The 20,576-nt window shown below is 41.8% G+C and overlaps 2 protein-coding genes across 2 annotated transcripts in view; one reads left to right on the top strand and one right to left on the bottom strand.

Moving 5' to 3' along the window:
* Positions 1-11: 11 nt before the first annotated feature.
* Positions 12-9,836, bottom strand: MAK16 (MAK16 homolog). The gene is made up of 10 exons (XM_039254427.1): positions 9,750-9,836; positions 7,200-7,249; positions 6,998-7,107; positions 6,828-6,892; positions 6,493-6,644; positions 5,228-5,282; positions 2,375-2,449; positions 1,566-1,676; positions 777-842; positions 12-610 (listed from the first exon to the last, which is right to left on the bottom strand). Exons 1-10 carry the CDS (start codon positions 9,762-9,764, stop codon positions 416-418), a joined length of 894 nt encoding a protein of 297 aa, XP_039110358.1. The 5' UTR covers positions 9,765-9,836; the 3' UTR covers positions 12-415.
* A 5,213-nt stretch (positions 9,837-15,049) lies between these two features.
* Positions 15,050-20,576, top strand: part of FUT10 (fucosyltransferase 10) — an 83,647-nt gene continuing 78,120 nt past the window's right edge. Inside the window, exon 1 of the mRNA XM_039254425.1 lies at positions 15,050-15,178. The gene's annotated coding sequence lies outside the window, so the exon portion shown is untranslated. The remainder of the gene's footprint in view (positions 15,179-20,576) is intronic.

Below are 20,576 nucleotides of genomic sequence, written 5' to 3'. Positions count from 1 at the left end.
CTTCTTTTTCCTTCTTTTATTCCCACAGAAGTAGGGAAAGGAGAACAAGAACAACTGAAGCCTGAACATTTCTAAATAAAGGTGGGGGGCGGGGAGGAAGGATACCAAAGAAAACAGGTGGGTAGCATTGAAAATCTAGAAATATTTATACCCACAAATTCATCTGTTAAGCTTCTTGGGCTCAAGCTGTTACTTCAAAACATATGCCAACACTATAAAAATACTCTGTTCACAACTTAAGGCGCTTTCCACTCCCAGATTTCTTGCCCCACAGAAGCAGCATAAATATCAAAGACACAAATATTGTGTGAAATACCATATGAAAGAGTGAGAACTGGAGGTATATACAGGTGTAAGGTAGAAGAAAGGAGGATACTGAAAATGTTCAGTCCTGTTATCAGTGTCTGAAGGGAAGTCATGTAGCTTTGGCCTTGGCCACAGGCTCTGTCTCCTGCTCATACTCTATCTCTACGTAGGCTCGTTTTCTCTGCAAAGGTCCTTTCAAGGGCTTTTTGCCTTTATGTTTGGCTTCAGGGGACTTTTCTTCTTCCTCACTGGAGGATTCATCATCCTGACCTTCATCACTACTGGCATCCAGTTTATCCATATCCTGATGAGAGAGAGAGAGAAAAAAAAGAGAAAATGCTAGATTCATTCTCCAACTCCTTTCATTGTCCTCTCAATTTAGAACTAGACAACTGATCTGCCTCCGTGTGTGTTCAGAAACCTTCTGTTCTCTGAAGGTCAAAGATCAATTTTTTGCCCATAACTCTCACCTCAAAGTCACTTATGTCACTCTCCTCCACCTCATCATCTTCCACAAACTCTCTCTTTCCCACATCCTAAAACAAAACATAACTGTTAAGTTCAAAATACAGAATGGAAACTCAGCTTACACATCTAGTTTTATTCTTTGCTAAGTGCAACAGTAACAAACAGAATCATGGTCTACTTACTAGACAAAACCAAAATCTACTTACTTCCAAGTTTAATACTTTTGAATTAAAAGCATTTTAGGGTATCAATTCTCATGCCTACTATAAATCATTAGAGGTTAAACATCTCATTTTAATTTGTTAAAAAAAACTACATACGAAAGCCTTTACAAACAATTCAGTTAAACCTATTAATTTCAACTATCAAAACCAGGTTATTGCTAGGGAAAGTACACCTGTGTGCCTGTGTGCGTGTACTACGTGATCAGCAATTACCTGCTAATCTGGCCTTTTTCTAAAAGGCTATCACTCAAGTACCTCCCCTATAGTAATAGTGAAATTAAATCCTTTATAAATTTCAGGTTCCTGAATGGTATATTCTGTCAGCTGATGAGGATTCTTCATTTGTCCCCCTGCAGGAAAAATTTTAGAATGCCAGTAAGAATAAAACTGCCAACATGTTAATAGTTTGTTGGCTGAACTAAAATTAATCTCGTGATAGGAAAAAAGGACCAAATAATTATTTTTGGTTAGGGGAGTGAACATACTAGTCTGTCACTCAGATACATATAAAAGATCCAGGTCTACAGATTACTGCTTCATGAAGCAAAAATGAACAAACAGGCTTACGTCTTCATCTTCATCGTCTTTCTCCTCAGCGTCTGAAGAGTCACTCTCTGCCTCCTGCTGCTCCAGGGCCTTGTTGAAGGCATGAATGGGGAAGTTGTAGATGTCGCCATACTGAAGAACATACAGACTGGCGTTAACGACATCTGGATTTTACACTTGAAGTCCACTATCCAATGAATGTATTGTTTCCTCCTCCGTGATTAAACGCAAATAATGTGATGGCTAATAATTTTTCTATATTAATTTCAGCCTAGAGCCAACAATATCCTTAAAAGCCCATTTTTGGCATTTAAATAATGATTAATATCAAACACTATGAAGGATGGAACCTGATCTCTTAAAACTTAGTAGTTTATAAAGCCAGGGGGTAGGAATAATGTAAATTTACTGACAGGGAGCAAATAAGGAAAACGTCTATTCTTTCTGTCTTGTAAATGACACTAGTTTTTAAGAAGAAATAACTCATTTTAAAGAACCTTAGAAGACTAACGTAATACGCAGGAGGATCAAACTGCCTGACTTTACACAGAGACTGTCGGGTCAGGAACAGGAGCTTGCAGCACGGTGCAGAGGGAAAGCTCTCTCACACTGGATGGGCCACTGAAGGTCACCAGGGCATTGTTTGCGTTGGTGTCCGGGAACTAAAATGGGGGAGCCAAGGCCTGTGTACTTGCTTTATTCCACGAAGCAAATCAAGATGAAGATCTTTCTAGCATCTTTGGAAGTAAAACACACTTCCCACTATTTCCTAGCAAACTATTACTGTCTAAAAGGTAAAATTTATATCCCAAACTTCCTAGCTTTCTTACCGTGTCTTGTTTCAGTCTCTCCAGCAATTCCTTTTCAATGGCATTGTCCAGCTGAGCAGCTATTAATGCCTTTTCCTGTAACAGAAAAATATGAGTAAACCCATTTACCTCATTAGTACTCATTTTTCAGCCTGTAGAAGTAAAAGAAGCTGTCACATTTTTATTTACAGAAAAAAAAATCACTTTTACCCCTCTTGCTACCACTGGGACTTTTTGCCTCTCCAACCAGATAGATTTCTCCTTTCCTTCTCAAGCCTTAGAAACTTTTCAATTAAAACAGTTCCTATGGTTTTATAATAGCATTCTAAATTAAATGCTACCAAAGCCTTTCATGGATCTAGAAAGCATGCTGATCTACATACATGTAAGTGTCTTAGAAAAGTAACAATCCTGAAACAGATTTTGTAAAAGCTGAGAAAAAGAAATAGAGACCCTTTACTCATACTGTTTTCTAAAACCACATTAGATTCTATGACAGAAAAATAAGATTAAAAATCTCTTCCTCTAGTGACCTCACTGAAAATGACACATGGCATCAACCTGTACCACCCACAAACAAAACATAAAAATCTAACCTCACACTATCTTTCCAGCCAGTCTTAAGGCCATATTAATTTAATAGTAAAGATCATGACAGATCTTCAAGTCTTATAAACTGAGGCTTTGTTAGAATTAGAAATAGTAGGTCTACGGCCATACCACCCTGAATGTGCCCAATGTCGTCTGATCTCAGAAGCTAAGCAGGGTCGGGCCTGTGATAGTGTGAACTATCTTATATTTCACTGCAGAGCTATGTTGCAAAAGAAAAAACTGAAGATACCACAATTCCAGACTTCAAGTTATAGTACCAATAGTAGTTAGTTAAAACAGTATGCTGCTGGCATTAAAATAGACCCATAAATCAATGGAATAAAACAGAAAATCCAGAAATAAATTTACAGTTATATGGCCAATTAATCTTTGACGAAGAAGGAATGAAATATGCAATGGGAAAAAGTCTCTTCAGTAAGCACTGTTGGAAAAACTGAAGAGCTGCAGGCAAAGTAATGAAACTGGACCACTTTCTTTCACCATACACACAAAAATAAACTCAAAACAGATTAAAGGCCTAAATATGAGAACCAAACCATAAAAATCCTGGAAAGGGGAACAGGCAGTATTCTCTGACATTGGCCATACATAGCAACAACATTCTTCTACACATGTCTCCTGAGGCAAGGGAAATAAATGCAAAAATAAACTATTGAGACTATATTAAAATAAAACATTTTTGTACAGTGAAGGAAACAATCAGCAAAACTAAAAGGCAACCTACGCAATGGAAAATACCTGCAAAGAGCATATCTGATTAAGGGTTAGTACATAAATAACTGATACTACTCAATACCCAAAAAACAATCCAATTTAAAAATAGGCAGGGGCGCCTGGATGGCTCAGTTGGTTAAGCGTCTGACTTCAGCTCAGGTCATGATCTCATGGTTAATGGGTTTGATCCCCACATTGTGTTCTGCACTGGCAATGCAGAGCCTGCTCAGGATTCTCTCTTTTTCTCTCTCTCTCTCCCCCTCCCTCTACCCCTCCCCCCCAACTTGTGCGCGCGCACACACACACTCTCTCTCAAAATAAACTTAAAAATAAATAAATAAAAACGGGCAGAAAACACGAACAGACATTTCATCAAAGACACCCAGATGGCTAAAAGACCCATGAAAAGATGCTCAACATCACTCATCATGGAAATGCAAATCAAAACTACAATGAGATATCACCTCACACCTGTCAGAATGGCTAAAATCAAAAACACAAGAAACATCAAGTGTTGATGAAGATGTGGAGAAACCCTTTTGCATTGTTGGTGGGAATGCAAACTGGTGTAGTCGCTGTAGAAAACAGTATGGAGAGTCCTCAAAAAGTTAAAAATGTACTACACCACAATCTAGCCATCGCACTACTGGGTAATTTCCCCCCAAAACCAAAAATGCTAATTCAAAGGGATACACACATCCCTCTGTCTATGGCAGCATTATTTAAAATAGCCAAAATATGGGAGCAGCCCAAGTGTCCATAGATTGATGAATGGATAAAGAGAAAGTGGTATTTGAGAAACAAAACAAACAAGGAAGAAAACCCAAACAGATCCTCCCCCTGCCGCCCCAAAACAGATTCTTAACTATAGAAAACTGAAGGTTACCAGAGGGGAGGTGGGTGGGTGGGTAGGGGGATAGGGGAAAGAGGGAATGGGAACCAAAGAGTACATTTACCATGGAAAAAAATGAAAAAAGAATGCTCAAACCCTGCTCTGAGTAGTATACAATGTATAAGATTGGCAACATGCCAAAATTCTGATTTCTCTCTTTTTAATGTTTAATTATTTTTGAGAGACAGAGAGACAAAGTGTCAATGGGGGAGGCGCAGAGAGAATGGGAGATGCAGCATCTGAAGCAGGCTCCAGGCTCTGAGCTGTCAGCATAGGCCTGATGCAGGGTTCGAATTCACAGACCATGAGATTATGACCAGAGCCAAAGTCGGACACTTAACTGACTGAGCCATCCAGGTGTCCCCCCAAATTCTGATTTCTAAAATACTTAACCTCAAGAATTTCAGGCAAGGTATTTTCTCTGTTCTCCATTAAATATATTCCCAAGAACCCTTATTTTCGCCTGCCCTGAAATTCATAATCTTAAAATACGAATATCCGATCTTACCCAACTTACACTGTTATCCGTTAGCAAACTACTACCCAAGGCCCGAACCGTTCACAGGAAATGGTGACTGAGTCTTTCTCATGATCCTTACCTACAGAGCCCTACCCTCAATGAAATACAAAAGCGCTGAATACAAGAAGGATGTTACCTCTCTTCTTTTTTCCCTCCGTTCCACCTTCTTACTCAAGGGAACAAGTTTCCTCCTATGGAAAATAAAACACATTATCAGAAATCCCAAGTGCATGTTTTGTGTGTTCCTTAAAAAAAAAAATGAGAAAATAGGATTGGAAGTTATTTTGTAGGGCTCAGCACAATATAGCCAAATTATATACTTAACAATTCCCTAAGTAATTAATACTACAACAAATCACACATTTTTACACATAATTTTATTTTACTTTTTGTCTTCTTTGGGCATTCTGAGACTTCTGAGGGCACTCACAATGCTTCATGATTAATCGTTCAGTTAACTAAAAGAGTTTTCTGCAGGGGTGCTTGGGTGGCTTAGTCAGTTAAGTGTCTGACTTTGGCTTGGATCATGATCTATCTTACAGTTTGTGAGTTCAAGCCCCATATCGGGCTCACTACTGTCAGTGCAGGGCCTGCTTTGGATCCTCTGTCCTCTTCTCTCTCTGCTCCCTCTGACCCCCAACTCTCACATGCTCTTTCTCAAAAATGAACATTAAAAAAAAAATTGCCTTATAGAAGACTGACACCTTTAGCTTTCTCTGCATGTCACAATGAAGTATTAGGACCTATTACTCCTTAGGAAGATATCCAATTAGTCCCATGGATTTCACATCACTTTTTAAAATTGGTTTTCAGTGAACCCAGAGTAAAGTTCTTACATTCTTATTTATTCACATTTTTTAGGTCATTGTCAAATTCCTAATTTTATGATTGTGTCAAGGAGTTACACAATTTCCTGCCGCTGATTTTCAGACAGGAGAGGATCATCAAGTTCTACTATATTGTTCTTTATTTTTTTTAAGTTTATTTTTATTTATTTTGAGAGAGAGCAGAGTGCAAGTGAGCCTGTATGTGTGAGCAGGAGAAGGGCAGAGAGAGAGAGGGAGAAAGAGAATCCCAAGCAGGTTCTGCTCTGTCAGCGTCTAGCCTGATGTGGGGCTTGATCCCACGAACCGAGAGATCACGACCTGAGCTGAAATCAAGATTCAGATGCTTAACCAACTGAGCTACCCAGGTACCCCTCCTATACTGTTTTTTAAATCCTGCAAAATCAAAGTGCACAACTTTAACCAGAGGTAAACTTTCTTCTTCTTAACATATCATAAAAGGTTACCTGAAATTGAATTTAATAAGAACCATTACTACAGTCTCTCATCTTCATAATATGATCCAAGGAAAGACTTAAAAAAATACATACAATAGATGAATGATCTAAATACTTACTGTCGCTTTAATGTAAGTTTTCTAATTCTAATTAGGTACTGGGTGATCTTGGTGAATCTCTGCTTACACTTGTGTCGAATAAAACGAGGCCAATAAATTAGATTTTCGTCTATTTGCTCCAGTGCTTTCTCATAGTTTTTATGAAGCCGGACCTATAAATAGAAAAACAAAGCTTGAAGAGTGAGGGTGAATGATTAGGTCTTCACTGCTATGCTACCCAGGAGCCTAATGAGGTTCGCTTCAAAAGTTTAATGTAGCTGTGGTCAAGGAAGAGAGAAAAGCATGTGGCTTGCTATTGATCAATGGCCACTGTAATTTTATGTCCCAAGTCTTACCCGTTCCCAGAGACGCCTAGGAAAAGCTGCTCGTTCTATAACCTTCATATACAAATAGCACTGTCCTGCAGGATAAAGAAAATACCATTAATACTGCTTACGGATGACGAAAGAATATCCTTTTAAAAGCTGTGGGCTAGTTCTCATGGAAGTTCAAACTAAGGAGTTACCTTTCTCTTCTTTGATAGTGGCATACTGACTGTTTGCCAGGGGACAAGATGACCGATTACACAGTCCGGTCAGGCTGTATTCATTTCTGCAGAAACTCTGAGTCTTAGTTCTAGAATGTGAGGAAAGGAGCAAAAACTGTAAGATGGGTTACCAAGAGGACAATTGAAGGAATCTTTGCCCAAGTTGCAAATCCAGACTCACCTTATTTTGAAGGAACAAAATTGCTTGTTTCCTAGTGTGTCCCAGATAACCTGCAAGACACAATAAGAACCCATTTAATTGCTCTGACCCAACAGGTAGGAGTATTAGCCCAAGAAAACATAGAGCCCTGGTTCACTGAGGTCTTAACGGAGTCTCTGAGAAACGAGAGGAGGAAGACATGCTCTATAAAACAGTCTGATTTGTGCAGTGTCTGGGTGGCTCAGTTGGTTAAGCATCCTACTCTGGATTTCAGCTCAGGTCATGACCTCATGGCTTGTGAGTTCAAGCCCCACACTGGGCTCTGTGCTAACATGGTGGAGCCTGCTTGGGATATTCTCTCTCTCTCTCTCTCTCTCCCCTTCCCCTGCCTGTACACTCCCTCTTTCTCTCAAAATAAATAAATCAACATTTTTACAACAGTCTGATTTGTTTTCTTTTTACACAGATTCTTGAAGGAAAAAAATACAAATTATCAATAACCACAACCCCATTCCCCACAGATAAAAGGTTAGTAGGATCTTGTAAATATTTTTAAATTTTTTTCTATACACACACATTCCAGCAACCAGCATGCCTGTATGAATATTTTTAACAAAAATGAGATTACATTTATTTTGTAACTTTAATATGTTCATAATCCATTGTACAGAACTAGATTGCTGGATATATGTACCATAATTTCATCTTATCTGGGAAAAGAAAATCATTTACTGCTATCTTCTATCACCTAATGAGTTCTTTCTTCATTCAGCACTGATGGTGTATTTAATTTACATAAAGCACTGACAATCCTAAAGTCCTGACACAGGAGGCACTCAAGAATTTGTTGAATGAAGGAAGACAGCGTCCTTAAACAGTTTTATCTACATAGGGAGAAAGAAATGTAACCAAAGCATCACAAAGCACTGGTCTAAGTGCCGCAAAAGAAGTTTGTAGGAGCCTTTGAGTGGGCTGCCCTGAGGAATTGGGAAAAGCTTTAAAGAGGCTATAGTAGGTAAAGCCTAATGTGTAAAGAAGTGTAAACAAATAGAACAACATTTTGGGAATTTTATAGGATGTGTGTGTAGCAGGGGATTGATAGGAGACAGATAGGGGGAAATGAAACTGGGAAAGTAGGCGCTCATTCTGGCTTGTGGCTTTAAATGTCATCTGTAAGTTGAGGACTCCCAAATTGCCATCTCCTGGTCAGACGTCTCTCCTGAGCTACAGACTTGTATGCACATCCAACCGTCTACTTAACATCTCCACTTGGAAGTCTGGAAGGCATCATACACATTAACATGTCCAAATGAAGCTCTTTATTCCACACCTCTTGTAAGAATAATGTGTTCCTTCCCCACCCCATAAATAAAACCACCACTGAACTATTTGTTCAAATCCCAAATCCTTTGAATACTTCCTTTTCCTCATCACTGAATCCATCACATAGTCTTTTTGGTTATACTGATAATACAGATCTCAAATCCATTCACTTCTTTACATCTCCACCCTTACAACCGGAGTTGAAACTACTTTCATCATACTCTAGGTCTCCTTGCTTTTATGCTTTCTCTCGTTCAAAAGCCTTTCACAGAAGTAGACAACTTTTCACGAAGTCAGATGTCATTTCCCATTAAAAGCCCTAACAGACACTACATGATCTAGTTCCGCAAGCATATCCAACTTCATTACCTCTCTTTTCCCTAAATTCCTACAGCATAGGTCACATCAATATTCTTTAATACATTCCTTCTCTCTCACCTCCAGACCTTTGTATTTTACTGTTCTACTTCCCAGGTATTTTGCTTTCCCCTCAGCTCCTCAATGATAGTTCATTCTCATCTTTTAGATCTCAGTTCAAATGTCTTTTATTCAGAGAAACCTTCCCAGATCAGCGTTGTCTGAAGTGGTCTCTCCTAATTACTCTCTCCTTCATCAACCTCTCTCTTCCTTTCACAGTATTATTACACAGTACAATGGTTTTCAGTTTGTTCACTTGTTTACCATCTGTCCCCTCCATCAGAGTGCTCCAGAAAAGCAGAGGTCTTTTGTCTGGCTTATTAACAACTAAATCTCCAGTAATTACCACAGTGCCTGGCACACTGTAAGCGCTTCTGTATTTCTCAGGACTAATTAAATGAATCGCGGATGCTTCCAAAAATTAAGACGTGGGCAGACCAGGAACAAATGTGAAGAAAAACCTAACACAGCAAAATTAGATTTTAAGGTAACATGTACATGGAAGAACGGGATCTTGAAATCTGATGTCTAAACCACCCCCAACCTCGCCCCCACGTCCAGAGACACCACAGGCAAAGTCCTTCACTGCTGGGCACCAGGGACTGGGTAATCCAACCCTGTGGACTGAGTGGCGCTGTTCTGGCCTGTTCAAGCCGCTGAGGCAGCGGGCTGGAGATCCCGGGTAGACACGTGAGATCCCCACGCTCGGAAATCGGGGTTCTGGAAGCCTCGGTTCCGGAGCGACATGACGCTAATAGGCCAGCTAAGTATGTGGCTTCCGAGCCTCCTAAAGCAGGAGAACCCAGGTGGCAGAGAAAACAGGACACTCACGTCATCTGACTGCATGGTGCCGGCGGTTCAGCGTGCAAACCCCGGTCCGATCTGGGGAGCAACCATGCTTCTTCCGGGGAGTCACTTCCGGAAAGCCCAGTCTCACCTATCGCGAGAATTCTGATTTCGCCGGCTTGCACAGCGCCTCCCGGCGGTCTAACTTCCGGCCTCGTCTCCACGTCCGCCGCCACGTTCGGACGGGCGCCGCGCGCTCGTGTCGCCGCATAGATCTTGTCACCGGGCTCACCCTGGGACTGTAAACCCGGCTTGGACCCCCCCGCCTCCAGCCACGCCGCGCAGGAGTCGGTCGAGTCCTGGAGCGCAGAGGTCGCTGGGCACGCCGTGGTCCAAAGCGCCGGTTGTGACTGTCCCTGAGGATTGGCTGTCCCTCGCCGGCCGCCGGGCCTCCTCGGTCCCGGAGTGCGTCCGGGAAAGCGCGGACCCCCTCCGGGCCGCGTTGGTTTTACTCCTTGTCCCCCAGACTGTGGAGCTCAAACTCGGTCCTTCTTCACCTGAGACCCTCCTTTCCGCGCTCACTCGTCCCCCACTTAACCGCGCAGACACTGCTGTTTGGTGTGGAATTGGGTCCTGACCTTTGAAATTCACGGAGTAGAGAATATTAAAAAAAAAAAAAAAAAAATCGGAGGACTAACAGCTTTCTCCCGCTTTTTATTTTAATGGGAAAAAGAAAACTTTTATTAGCTCACACCATTTTTCAAAAGAAAGTTCCATTGAACACCGAAATAGTAAAAAAGGTAACAGTCTCGGAATAAGGGTGGGCGCTTAATTTGCATATCACAATATACAATAAATATAAGTAATGTGATTTTGCTTCATGCAGGTGAAAGCTGAATTAGAGCCACACCACTGGAAAACATTGATTTAACACTGGTTTTTGGAGCCAAACTTAGGTTATAAAAAACAACTGCTATTTACTAAATATCTTTGGGCAAAGTCAGTAGACCTTTAGCAAATTATCCCATTTGAAAAATGGGGGTATGTGAGGACTAGAGGTATGCTAAATGCATAGTTTACATTGCTTAATAAAAAACAGTTGTGATCGTTCTCATTCGCCTACTTGCTTTCCCTGGTTTAAAGACTTGTCACACACACATGCCCTTTTATGTTAGTAAAATCAAGTTTAAAATAATGTGGAAAAAGGGTGCCTGGCTGGCTCAATTGGTAGATGATGCATCTCTTGATCTCCAAGTCTTGCGTTCAGCCCTAACTTGGGAGTAGAGATTACTGAAAAAATAAATAAAAAGATGAAGCTTCTTAAAAAATAATAATGAAGAGGGGCGCCTGGGTGGCTTAGTCGGTTAAGCGTCCGACTTTCGCTTGGGTCATGATCTCGCGGTTCGTGGGTTTGAGCCCCGCGTCGGGCTCTGTGCTGACTGCCAGCTCAGAGCCTGGAGCCTGTTTCAGTCTGGGACTCCCTCTCTCTCTGACCCTCCCCTGCTCACGCTGTCTGTCTCTCTCTCTCTCTCTCCCTCCTAGAAATAAAAATAAAAACATTTAAAAAAAATTAAAAAAAAATAATAATGAAGAAATCAAAAGCTAAATGATACTCGGGGTGCCTGGGTGACTCTGTTAAGCGACTTCGGCTCAGGTCGTGGTCTCACGATCTGTGGGTTCGAGCCCCGTAGGGCTCTGTGCTGACAGCTAGCTCAGAGCCTGGAGCCTGTCTTCAGATTCTGTGTCTCCCTCTCTCTCTGACCCTCTCCTGCTCACGCTGTCTCTCTCTCAGAAATAAATAAAACATTAAAAAAAAAAAAGAAGCTAAACGATACTCATAAGGGGCACCACACCACCCTACTCAGATTGTTTTAAGTTGGGGAAGTGGTAGATTTTTCAGTTTGATTTAGAATCACACTCTTTCCCTGCTCACCACCAACATGTGAATCTAGTGAATAGTTTTTTAAAACTATTGAAATATATTAGTTTCAGTAGTAAAAAATAATGATCGATATATGTATATATTGCAAGAGGATCACCATAATAAGCCTAGTTAGCATCTGTCACTATATAATTATAATTTTCTTTTTTAAAAAAATTTTAATGTTTTTTATTTATTTCTGAGAGAGAGAGAGACAGCATGAGCAGGGGGGGGTCAGAGAGAGAGGGAGGAACAGAATCTGAAGCAGGCTCCAGGCTCTGAGCTAGCTGTCAGCACAGAGCCCGATGCGGGGCTCAAACCCAAGAACCATGAGATCATGACCTGAGCCAAAGTCCGACGCTTAACCGACTGAGCCACCCAAGCGCCCCAATTATAATTTTTTTCTAATGATAAGAACTTTAAAGACCTCTCTTCGCAACGTTCAAATATGTAATACATACTTTTAACTATAATCACCGTCTGCAAATTAAATCACTGTCATTTTTATAACTAGAAGTTTGCCTTTTGATTCCCTTCACCCATTTCTCTCCCCTCCTGCAAACATTCTGTTCTGTTTCTATGAGCTTTGTTGCCTTTGTTTTGGTTTCTTAGATTCCACATGTAAGTGAGATCATATGGTATTTGTCCTTCTCTAACTTACTTACCATAATGCCCTCTAGGTCCATTCACTTCACAAAATGGCAAGATTTCATTTTTAATGGCTGAATAATATTCCATTGTGTATATATACTGCATTTTCTTATCCATTCATCAATTGATAGACACCTGTTTCCGTATCTTCAGGTATTAAATAATGCTGCAACGAATGTGGGGGTGCATACCATTAACATTTCAACAACATGGGTTTGAATTCTATGGGTCCATTTATATGTGAATTTTTTTTAATAAAGTATATAGTACTGTACACATATTTTTTTTCCTTAGGATTTTCTGAACATTTTCATCTTTCTAGCTTAGTTTATGGTCAGAATACAGTGTATAATACATACACCAAATATGTATGCCGGGGGGGGGTTGGCAAGCCCCTAACTCCTGCATTGTCCAAGGGTCAACTGTATAGCTGTTTTTGAGTTAATGTTTCATTTTCTTCAGGTAAATACCCAGAAGTGGAATTACTGGATCATATGGTAGTAGTATTTTTAACTTTTTGAGGGGTCTCCATACTGTTCTCCATAGTGGCTGTACCAATTACATTCCCACCAGCAGTACGCAGGTCTTTCTTCTCCACTTCCTAACCAGTACTTGTTATTTCTTATCTTTTTCATACTGGCCTTTCTGATTGGTGTGAGGTGGTATCTCCCTGTGGTTTTGGTTTTTATTTCCCCAATGATTAGTGATGTTGAATACTTTTTTATATGTCTGTTGGCTATTTGGATGTCTTCTTTGGAAAACTGTACATTCAGGTCTGCTGCCCATTTTTTAAAAATCCAATTGGTTTTTGTTTTTGATGTTGAGTTGGATATGTTTTGGATATGAACCCCTCATTGGATATATCATTCACAAATATCTTCTCCCTTTCACTGTGTTGCCCTTTTGTTTTGTTGATGGTTTCCTTTGCTGTGCAAAAGCTTTTTATTTTGATGTAGTCCCAATCATTCATTTGTTGTTTCCCTGGCCTCAGGAGACATATGCATAAATATGTTGCTAAGGGCAATGTCCAAGAGATTGCGGCTTATGTTTTCTTTTAGGAGTTTTATGGTTTTGGGTCTCATATTTAAGTCTTTAATCCATTTTGAGTTTGTTTGTTTATTTGCTTATGATTTATTTCTGACAGAGAGAGAGAGAGAGAGAGAGAGAGACAGCATGAACAGGAGGGGGTCAGAGAAAGGGGGAGACACAGAATCTGAAACAGGCTCCAGGCTCTGAGCTGGCTGTCGGCACAGAGCCCTATGCGGGGCTCGAACCCATGAACCATGAGATCATGACCTGAGCTGAAGTCAGACGCTTAACCAACTGAGCCACCCAGGTGCCCCCATTTTGAATTTATTTTTGTGTATGGTGTAATAAAGCAGTACAGTTTCATTGTTTTGTATGTAGCTGTCAATTTTTCCCAACACCATTTATTGAAACAACCGTCTTTGCCCAGTTTTATATTCTTGGCTCCTTTGTCATAGATTAATTGACCATATAGGTGTGGGCTTATTTCTCTGCTCTCTATCCTGTTCCATGGATCCATGTGGCTATTCTTATGCTAGTACCATACTGCTTTAATTACTATAGCTTTTATATCTTGAAATCTGGGATTGTGATACCTCCCGTTTTGTTCTTTCTCAAGCATACTTTGGCTATTCGAGGTCTTTTGTCGTTCCATACATAATTTTAGAATGGATGGATGTGTCCTAGTATATATTTGTTGTGTTAATCTGCATTTCCCTGATGACTAAAGAAATTAAGCATCCTTCACATACTTACTGGCCATTCAGATTTCTCTTTGGTGAAGTGCTATGTATGTCTTTGGTTCCTTCCTTCCCAGAGGAGATTTTTATTAGTCTTTGGTTGCTTTTTTGATTGTTTTTTTTTTTTTTGTTATCACGTTATAGGTGTTCTTGCTATATTCTGGATATGAATTCTTTCTTAGATTAATCTATTGCAAATATCTTTGACTCTGGTTTTTCCTTCTATTAATAGTGTCTTTTGGTGAACAGAATTTACTTTCAATGATACCCAATTTATCAATCTTTTCCTTTATGTTTGGGGTGTGTGTGGTGTGTGTGTGTGTGTGTGTGTGTGTGTGGTGTTTCTTGAGGCTGATACCATTATTATCCACCCTTTTTTTACAGAGTAGTTAATTGCGGTTCGTGGCAGTGGAGACCTCAGAGCCACGACTACAGTGGGGCAGGCCTAGGGCATCAATGGCTCGCAGGTTCCTGCAAGTGCGCCCAGCACTTGTAGGGCTCAGTCAGTGTCTCCTCATATTTTGAGCCTTAGATGCCTCACTTGCGTCAACCAAGCCCTGGCCCTCCCAAGATCTTGAATTACCTCCCTAGGTTTCTCACCTCTCCTGCAGACCAGGGCAAAATAATTTTAACTGGGTTCTCTAAATGTGGAATTCAGTAACCTGAAGTTAGTTTTCTTTCGCCACTAAAATAAAACTAAAGATCACCCTGCTCAGTCTACCAAACACTGGGACCTGGTTAAATGTATCCCCAGGTCTCTGCTCTGCCTGGCATGTTCTCAGTTTCCCTGAATAGGTGACTTTGAATTTGCTCCAGTCCTAGCAGAGTTTGAGAAGAAGCGTCCCGCGACTTGACTTAAAGAGAATCTCAGAAGTCTTCCAGAAACTTGCATGGTGCGAGTTGGCTCGCGAGGGAGGGAGGAGCAGAAACTCCCAGGAACCTCTGTGGACAGGCTTTATAGGCCCGGCGACGGTGAAAACCTGGATGGAGGATCGCTGGGCCTGGGCGCGTGGAGACTTCTCCGCCTTTCCCGAACCTCCCTTCCGAGTCTTCGCCCGAGCCCCGGCGGGGCGCGAACTGAAAGTGGGGAACTGCCGGGCTGCCCTCCGCCAGCGAGCCTCCTGCCCCAGGACGAGGTGAGTGGGAGGCACTGGGTCTTTTCTGGCTGCGGTGATCCTTGGTGGGGACGGCTTCTTGGTGGCCAGAAACGAAAGGAGACTTCGGCGGGGCGCACGGAAGCCGGGACGCTGCCCCGCGGGACGGGCTACCGAAGCACACCTCCTCTTTGTGCGCAGAAGGGAGCTTGTGCCAGAAAAAGACGGAGTTGTGCGCCGAAAAAGAATCCAAGTCCGTTTGGGAAAACGTTGGGCAGCGCTTTCCAGAGTCACCGCCTGAGATTTAAACCTATCTGGGGCCGAAAAAGCCCAGGTGGGAGGCCGATGGCGCGCAGGAGCCCCGGGAAGGCGCGCGGGTCTCCACCTGGGGCGACTGGGGGATTTCGCGTCGCTCCCGGTCTGCCGCGAGCCTCCCAGCCCCACCGGTTCGATAACCTCGCCCTGCCGCCTGTGTGTTGCGAATCGCTTCCTTCTGCCCCGCCGTCTTCACTGAGAATCACTTGTTGCTGGAATTGTGTGCAGCGGTAGCGATGCTGACTGCTCAGCTCTAGCGAGCTTTGCTTATTTAACCGAGAAGATGCGCAGGGGGGTGGGGAGGGAGGGGAGGGAGCCCTCCGAACGGCAGGCTTTCGTTACCAACATGCAATCCATTTCTTAGGTATTCTTGCACCCGATGAGCGCCCTAGGAGTAGAACTCACTTTGTGTAAGATGTAGAAATAACATCGATGTGATTTTAAGACATTTCCTGGGCACCTTTTAATGATCCCTTAATAGGTAGCAAGTGTCACCCACAGTGACTGTTTTCCTTTACATTACAGCTCCAAGAGACTGCCCCCTACTCGCCGCCACAGCTCCCTAAAATGCGTGTGGCGACTTGGGTTGTTAATTTCATTTTGTGGCGTGCATGCACTCTGCCTGGGTCCGATCTTCAGCCTTGCAAGTTGGTCCTCCGGACGTCCCTCTTGTGTGCCCTTCCTTCTCTCCAGAGGAGACGACCCAGAAGCTCAGGACCAATCCTGGGCTTGCTAGTGATGTCACACTGCAACTAGGACATTGCTTCTGACTTACCTCTTGGTCTCCAAGGGAGGGCTTTCAGTTGGGTTCTGGCCATTGCACTGGATAAGCAACACTGGTATCTGCACACTAAAGTGACAGAGTCACCAATCAGGAAGCACCCTAACCTCAATCTCAGAACTTTCTCCTTAGGCCTGAAAGCCACAGGCAATAATACCCTAGCATCGGAGGCTCATTAAAGTCGGCTCCGTTGTTGAAACTGCTGGCTTCCCATGCTGGCTTCCTGCTAGATGGCAGTGTGTAACCGAATTAAATAGGCAGTCTTAACTGTTACTGTTATTATGCTCATCTTTCATTCTGCACTTTAAAAAACTGTTTATCTTACAAACAGTGCATTTAAAAAAATTCAGACTAGGATCTTTAGAATATAAGGAAAAAGGACATAGTTTGGACAGACAATAATGTCACTCACGTATGTCTAAGTATTGCTCGGATGCTGAAATTTCCAACCCGTGTTTAAATGCTTTCTAGATGTGGAATGTAATGTGCTGGTTTCAGTGGGAATGCAATACCTAATTCAATTACCAGTATTTCCCAATAAACTTTATAGTGTTCCTGGCCATGGGTTGTTAAAAATGGGGGGAAAAAGATTTGTTTTTATTTACAGTGTTTTTCAGATATTTATTTCTTTGAGAATAAAATTTGAGTTTTTGAAAGTTAATGCTGAATTGCTAAAAAAGAGAATGAAAGTAAAGTAATCCTAAACTTGTTATACAGAAATAATTTCTTCATATTTCCAGAGCTCTTAGTTTTTGATGACTCAGATTATCTTGATCACCTGTCTCTTGATTAAATTTCTATGGAGAGTTTTTGCTCCTGGGCGCTATTCGTGGGATGAGAGAGCTTCATTTTGGGATGAAACCCCAGAAGATTGCCTGGTCCAGCCCTTTGCCTTTAGGCATGTGAAATATTAGCCACATTGTGTTGGTGGTGTTTAACCAGTGCCTCATTCATGATTACATAAATGCTCAAAGCAGATGAGGGATTTTAATTGAGATCTTTTGCCAGGTAGGAAGTTTATTAGTAAGCAATGAGCCCTTCTTGGTGAAAGAACAGTTACCAAGAAGACCTCACAAGGAAAATGATGAGAAAGTCTTACTTTTCAGGAGCGGGCTAAGTTCTTGGTGTGATAGAGAATCTTCAGAGTTTGGTGCCCTCACGTCCCTACCTCTCTTTAAAAAATCTATTCCTTTTGAATGCTTCTTTTTGGGGCTTCATGTCAGTCTTTTTTTTTTTTTTCCCCGCTGTTTTTGGTCTGGGTGTGTTTTAACTTAGCTTAAGTAGACGCACTGAATGAGATTATATTAATACTACATCATTTGAGTGCTTCAGCATGTACAGAATTTAAGAGTTTAAGAAAGGCATCACCTTCATTTCCCTAATAGAGATGTGAGAGTCTCAGGCTACAAATTCTACCCTTCCATTAATCACCGGTGTTGATTCACATGGCTGCCAGTATTCCTTTTTCTCTCATTATTCTCAATATGTCTCCCCTGAAATGTGTGCTTGGTAGAAGATGAACTTCCAGGACTGCAACACTAAGGACTCTCCATCAAAATAAGCACTCAGGAAAATATGAAGCCTGTTTAAAAAGAGTGAGGAAAAAGAACACCAATAAATGTTAATAAAGTAAATTGGATGGAAGTGGAGACCGGAACCATCATTACACATTCGCCAGGTGCCCAATGAACAGGCACAGGCACTAAGTTAGGATAAGTCAGGTTGTGCTGACGTAAAACAATGCTTTGTGTCCGGGGAAATGCCAGCTTCCTGCATTCTTTCCACTGCTGTAATAGGAGCAAGCACAATGATGTGGACCTAGGTCTCCCCACTTGGCATTGAGAAGGGTAAAGCTGGCCAAAGTAGGTGGCTTGGAATATCTAGGAGAATGGCTAGGCTAGGGGAAGAGAGGTGTGGATATGCTAGGTAGGCCCAGAACAGGGAGCGACATTCCAGGAATAGAGCAAAGTGTATGTGTGGTAGAAGCCAGAGAACCAGGGCAGGGTCCAGGGAGTCTTGTTCTTCTAAGCTACTGAATTCGATCTTTATCTTGAAATCTGTGGGAAGCCATTGATGGCTTTTCATCAGAGGAGAGATCTCCAGTTTCCATTCTAGAAACAACTCTACAGCCAAGTGGGGAGCATGCAAGGGGTCAGACCCATAGGAACACCACTTGTCAGGCTTATGGAGTAACCAGATAGGGATGCAAGAGGAGTGTTGACTGGAGGGGTTAAAAAGTTCCTGCAGAGTTGTCCAAAAGCCCATAGAGCTCCCCACCAGCCTACCACCATCTGTCTTTCCCAGGGCAGCCATATTGCAGGGATATTGTGAGGATTTATACATTATACAATGAAAATGTACCTTGCGAGAGTCAAACCTACTTGAGAAATCACGCTTTTGTGGGAATAATTTAAATTTGGTAATTAGATACATTCCGTTTAAAGACTCTCCCTGGTATAACCTTAAGCCCTGGTATAACCTTAAGCTCTGTTTAGACAGTAAGTTCTTTATTAACTCAATCAACGCAGAGAGATGATCAGAGGAGCCTCCCCGGAACGCCCCGCGTCTGTCTCACTTCTTTGCCCAGCCAGTGGGGACAGGGAGGGAAAGAGAGACACAAAGAGTGTCAGGGTCAGAAAACCCTGTGCATCTCCTGTGGTCACTTTCTCATTTTATACTCAGAGATGAATCTCTGAGTCCCATTTCTAGGGCCCTTACCCTATACTTTGGACTGGCACTGCATGGCTGAACTTTGAGGCTGGTTCCTCAGACTGCTAATTTACTTCAAGTTATCTCCTCTTGTCTATTTTAATTCAAAACCAAGTGGAGAACTTTGAAATTATTTTAGAGGGAAAGTGTTGCTGGTTCTGATACAGTAGCACTTGCAGGAGTGTGAGGTAGTCTTGCTCAGCTTCAGATCCCACTCTGGGCAGCAGATGGCCAGCCCCAGGCAGAGCACGCAAGCCGAACAATGCATTTCAGATGCTCGGCTCTGGGGTCAAGAAGGTTGGTTAGTGAGTGTCCATTTCCGATGTTACGTGCCATGGTTGTCTGTACAGACACACATTGCCTCATCCAGGAAAGGTGTGGTCTGGGGCCACCTCCTTGGTGGACTCTGAGATTCACCTTGTGGGTAAGGATGAAACAGAAGGGAGCTTTCCTCCAGGAGTCCCATTGCACTGGTGCTTACTGGCTTTCACCATGCTCTCTGCAAACCCATCGGTCCCACCAGTGGGGGGCTGTTGACTTGTTGACAAGCTCATGGGTAATTAATAGCATATATTAGATTGATGTGCCCCAAGGTCTGGTTGATTTCTGCTTGTGATAAATCATAAACCCACACTAACCGGCTCTGTTCATTAAAATGGTGGTTGGTATGTAATCACAGCCTGGTCCCTGAGACCTCACTGTACCTCTGGCTTTGAGAATATGAGCTAAATTGAGATTCTGTGGGTGAAAGGGAATTTGTAACCTTAAATTCTTCTGTCATAGTTCACACAGCCATGTAAAGACTTTAAAGGGCCCTACCTAGGATGGGCCCTGGGACAGCATTGCGGCAGCTGTAAAAATATCCCCAAACTATGTCTCCCATTCTCTCCCTGTTTTAATTTCCTTTATTTCTGACCCTCTTGTCCTCCTAACAAGCTGCCACTATTTTCCGCACCTCTTTCCTTTCCCATGATCCTGGAGACCAGTGACCTGATTTCTAGACCCACTCCAACTTTTAAGAACTATGATCTCAGGAAAATCACTTCAGCTTGCTGAGGCTCAGTTTCCTTCTTTGTGGGAACTGAGAATAAAACCTGCCTTGCTTACTTTACAGAGTGGTTACCAATAAGATCAAGTGAAGTGATATCTGGAAAAATCTTCTGAAAACGACATAGTTTGATACCCACATAAGGTGGTAGTATTTCATTACCTAATCTGGGTTACAGTAATTACAGCTATAATAAATTGCTTTTGTGTAGAAAACAGAAATTTGATCATCTTTCTGTTCTACAAGGGAAAGAAATAATGATACTTAATGTTTCTTCTTTATTGTGAAGAAACTGAAACTTAGATTTAGTAACTTGTCCAAATTTATATTATATATAAATGACAGAGCCAGGATTGAAACTCAAAGTGCTTGTTCCACGTTTTATGTAGTTAAGAGCTATTAGCATCGACTTAGTGGAAGGAAAGGCACTTTTCAAGTTCTTATAGGTTTTTGTTACTTTTTTCCTCTGGTATACCAGCTGACAGAAAGCTATTCTATACAGGGTTTTTTTTTTTTTTTTATGACTTAAAATAACTTTTTTTTTTGAGATATTCTGTTTTATTTCATTTCTTTTTTTTTTTTTTTTT

Source organism: Hyaena hyaena, unplaced genomic scaffold (genome assembly GCF_003009895.1).
Source record: "Hyaena hyaena isolate Hyena2069 unplaced genomic scaffold, ASM300989v1 scaffold_488, whole genome shotgun sequence".
NCBI lineage: Eukaryota > Metazoa > Chordata > Mammalia > Carnivora > Hyaenidae > Hyaena > Hyaena hyaena.
Note: the sequence above shows the minus strand (reverse complement) of the source record. Positions and strands in the feature narration are given on the sequence as shown.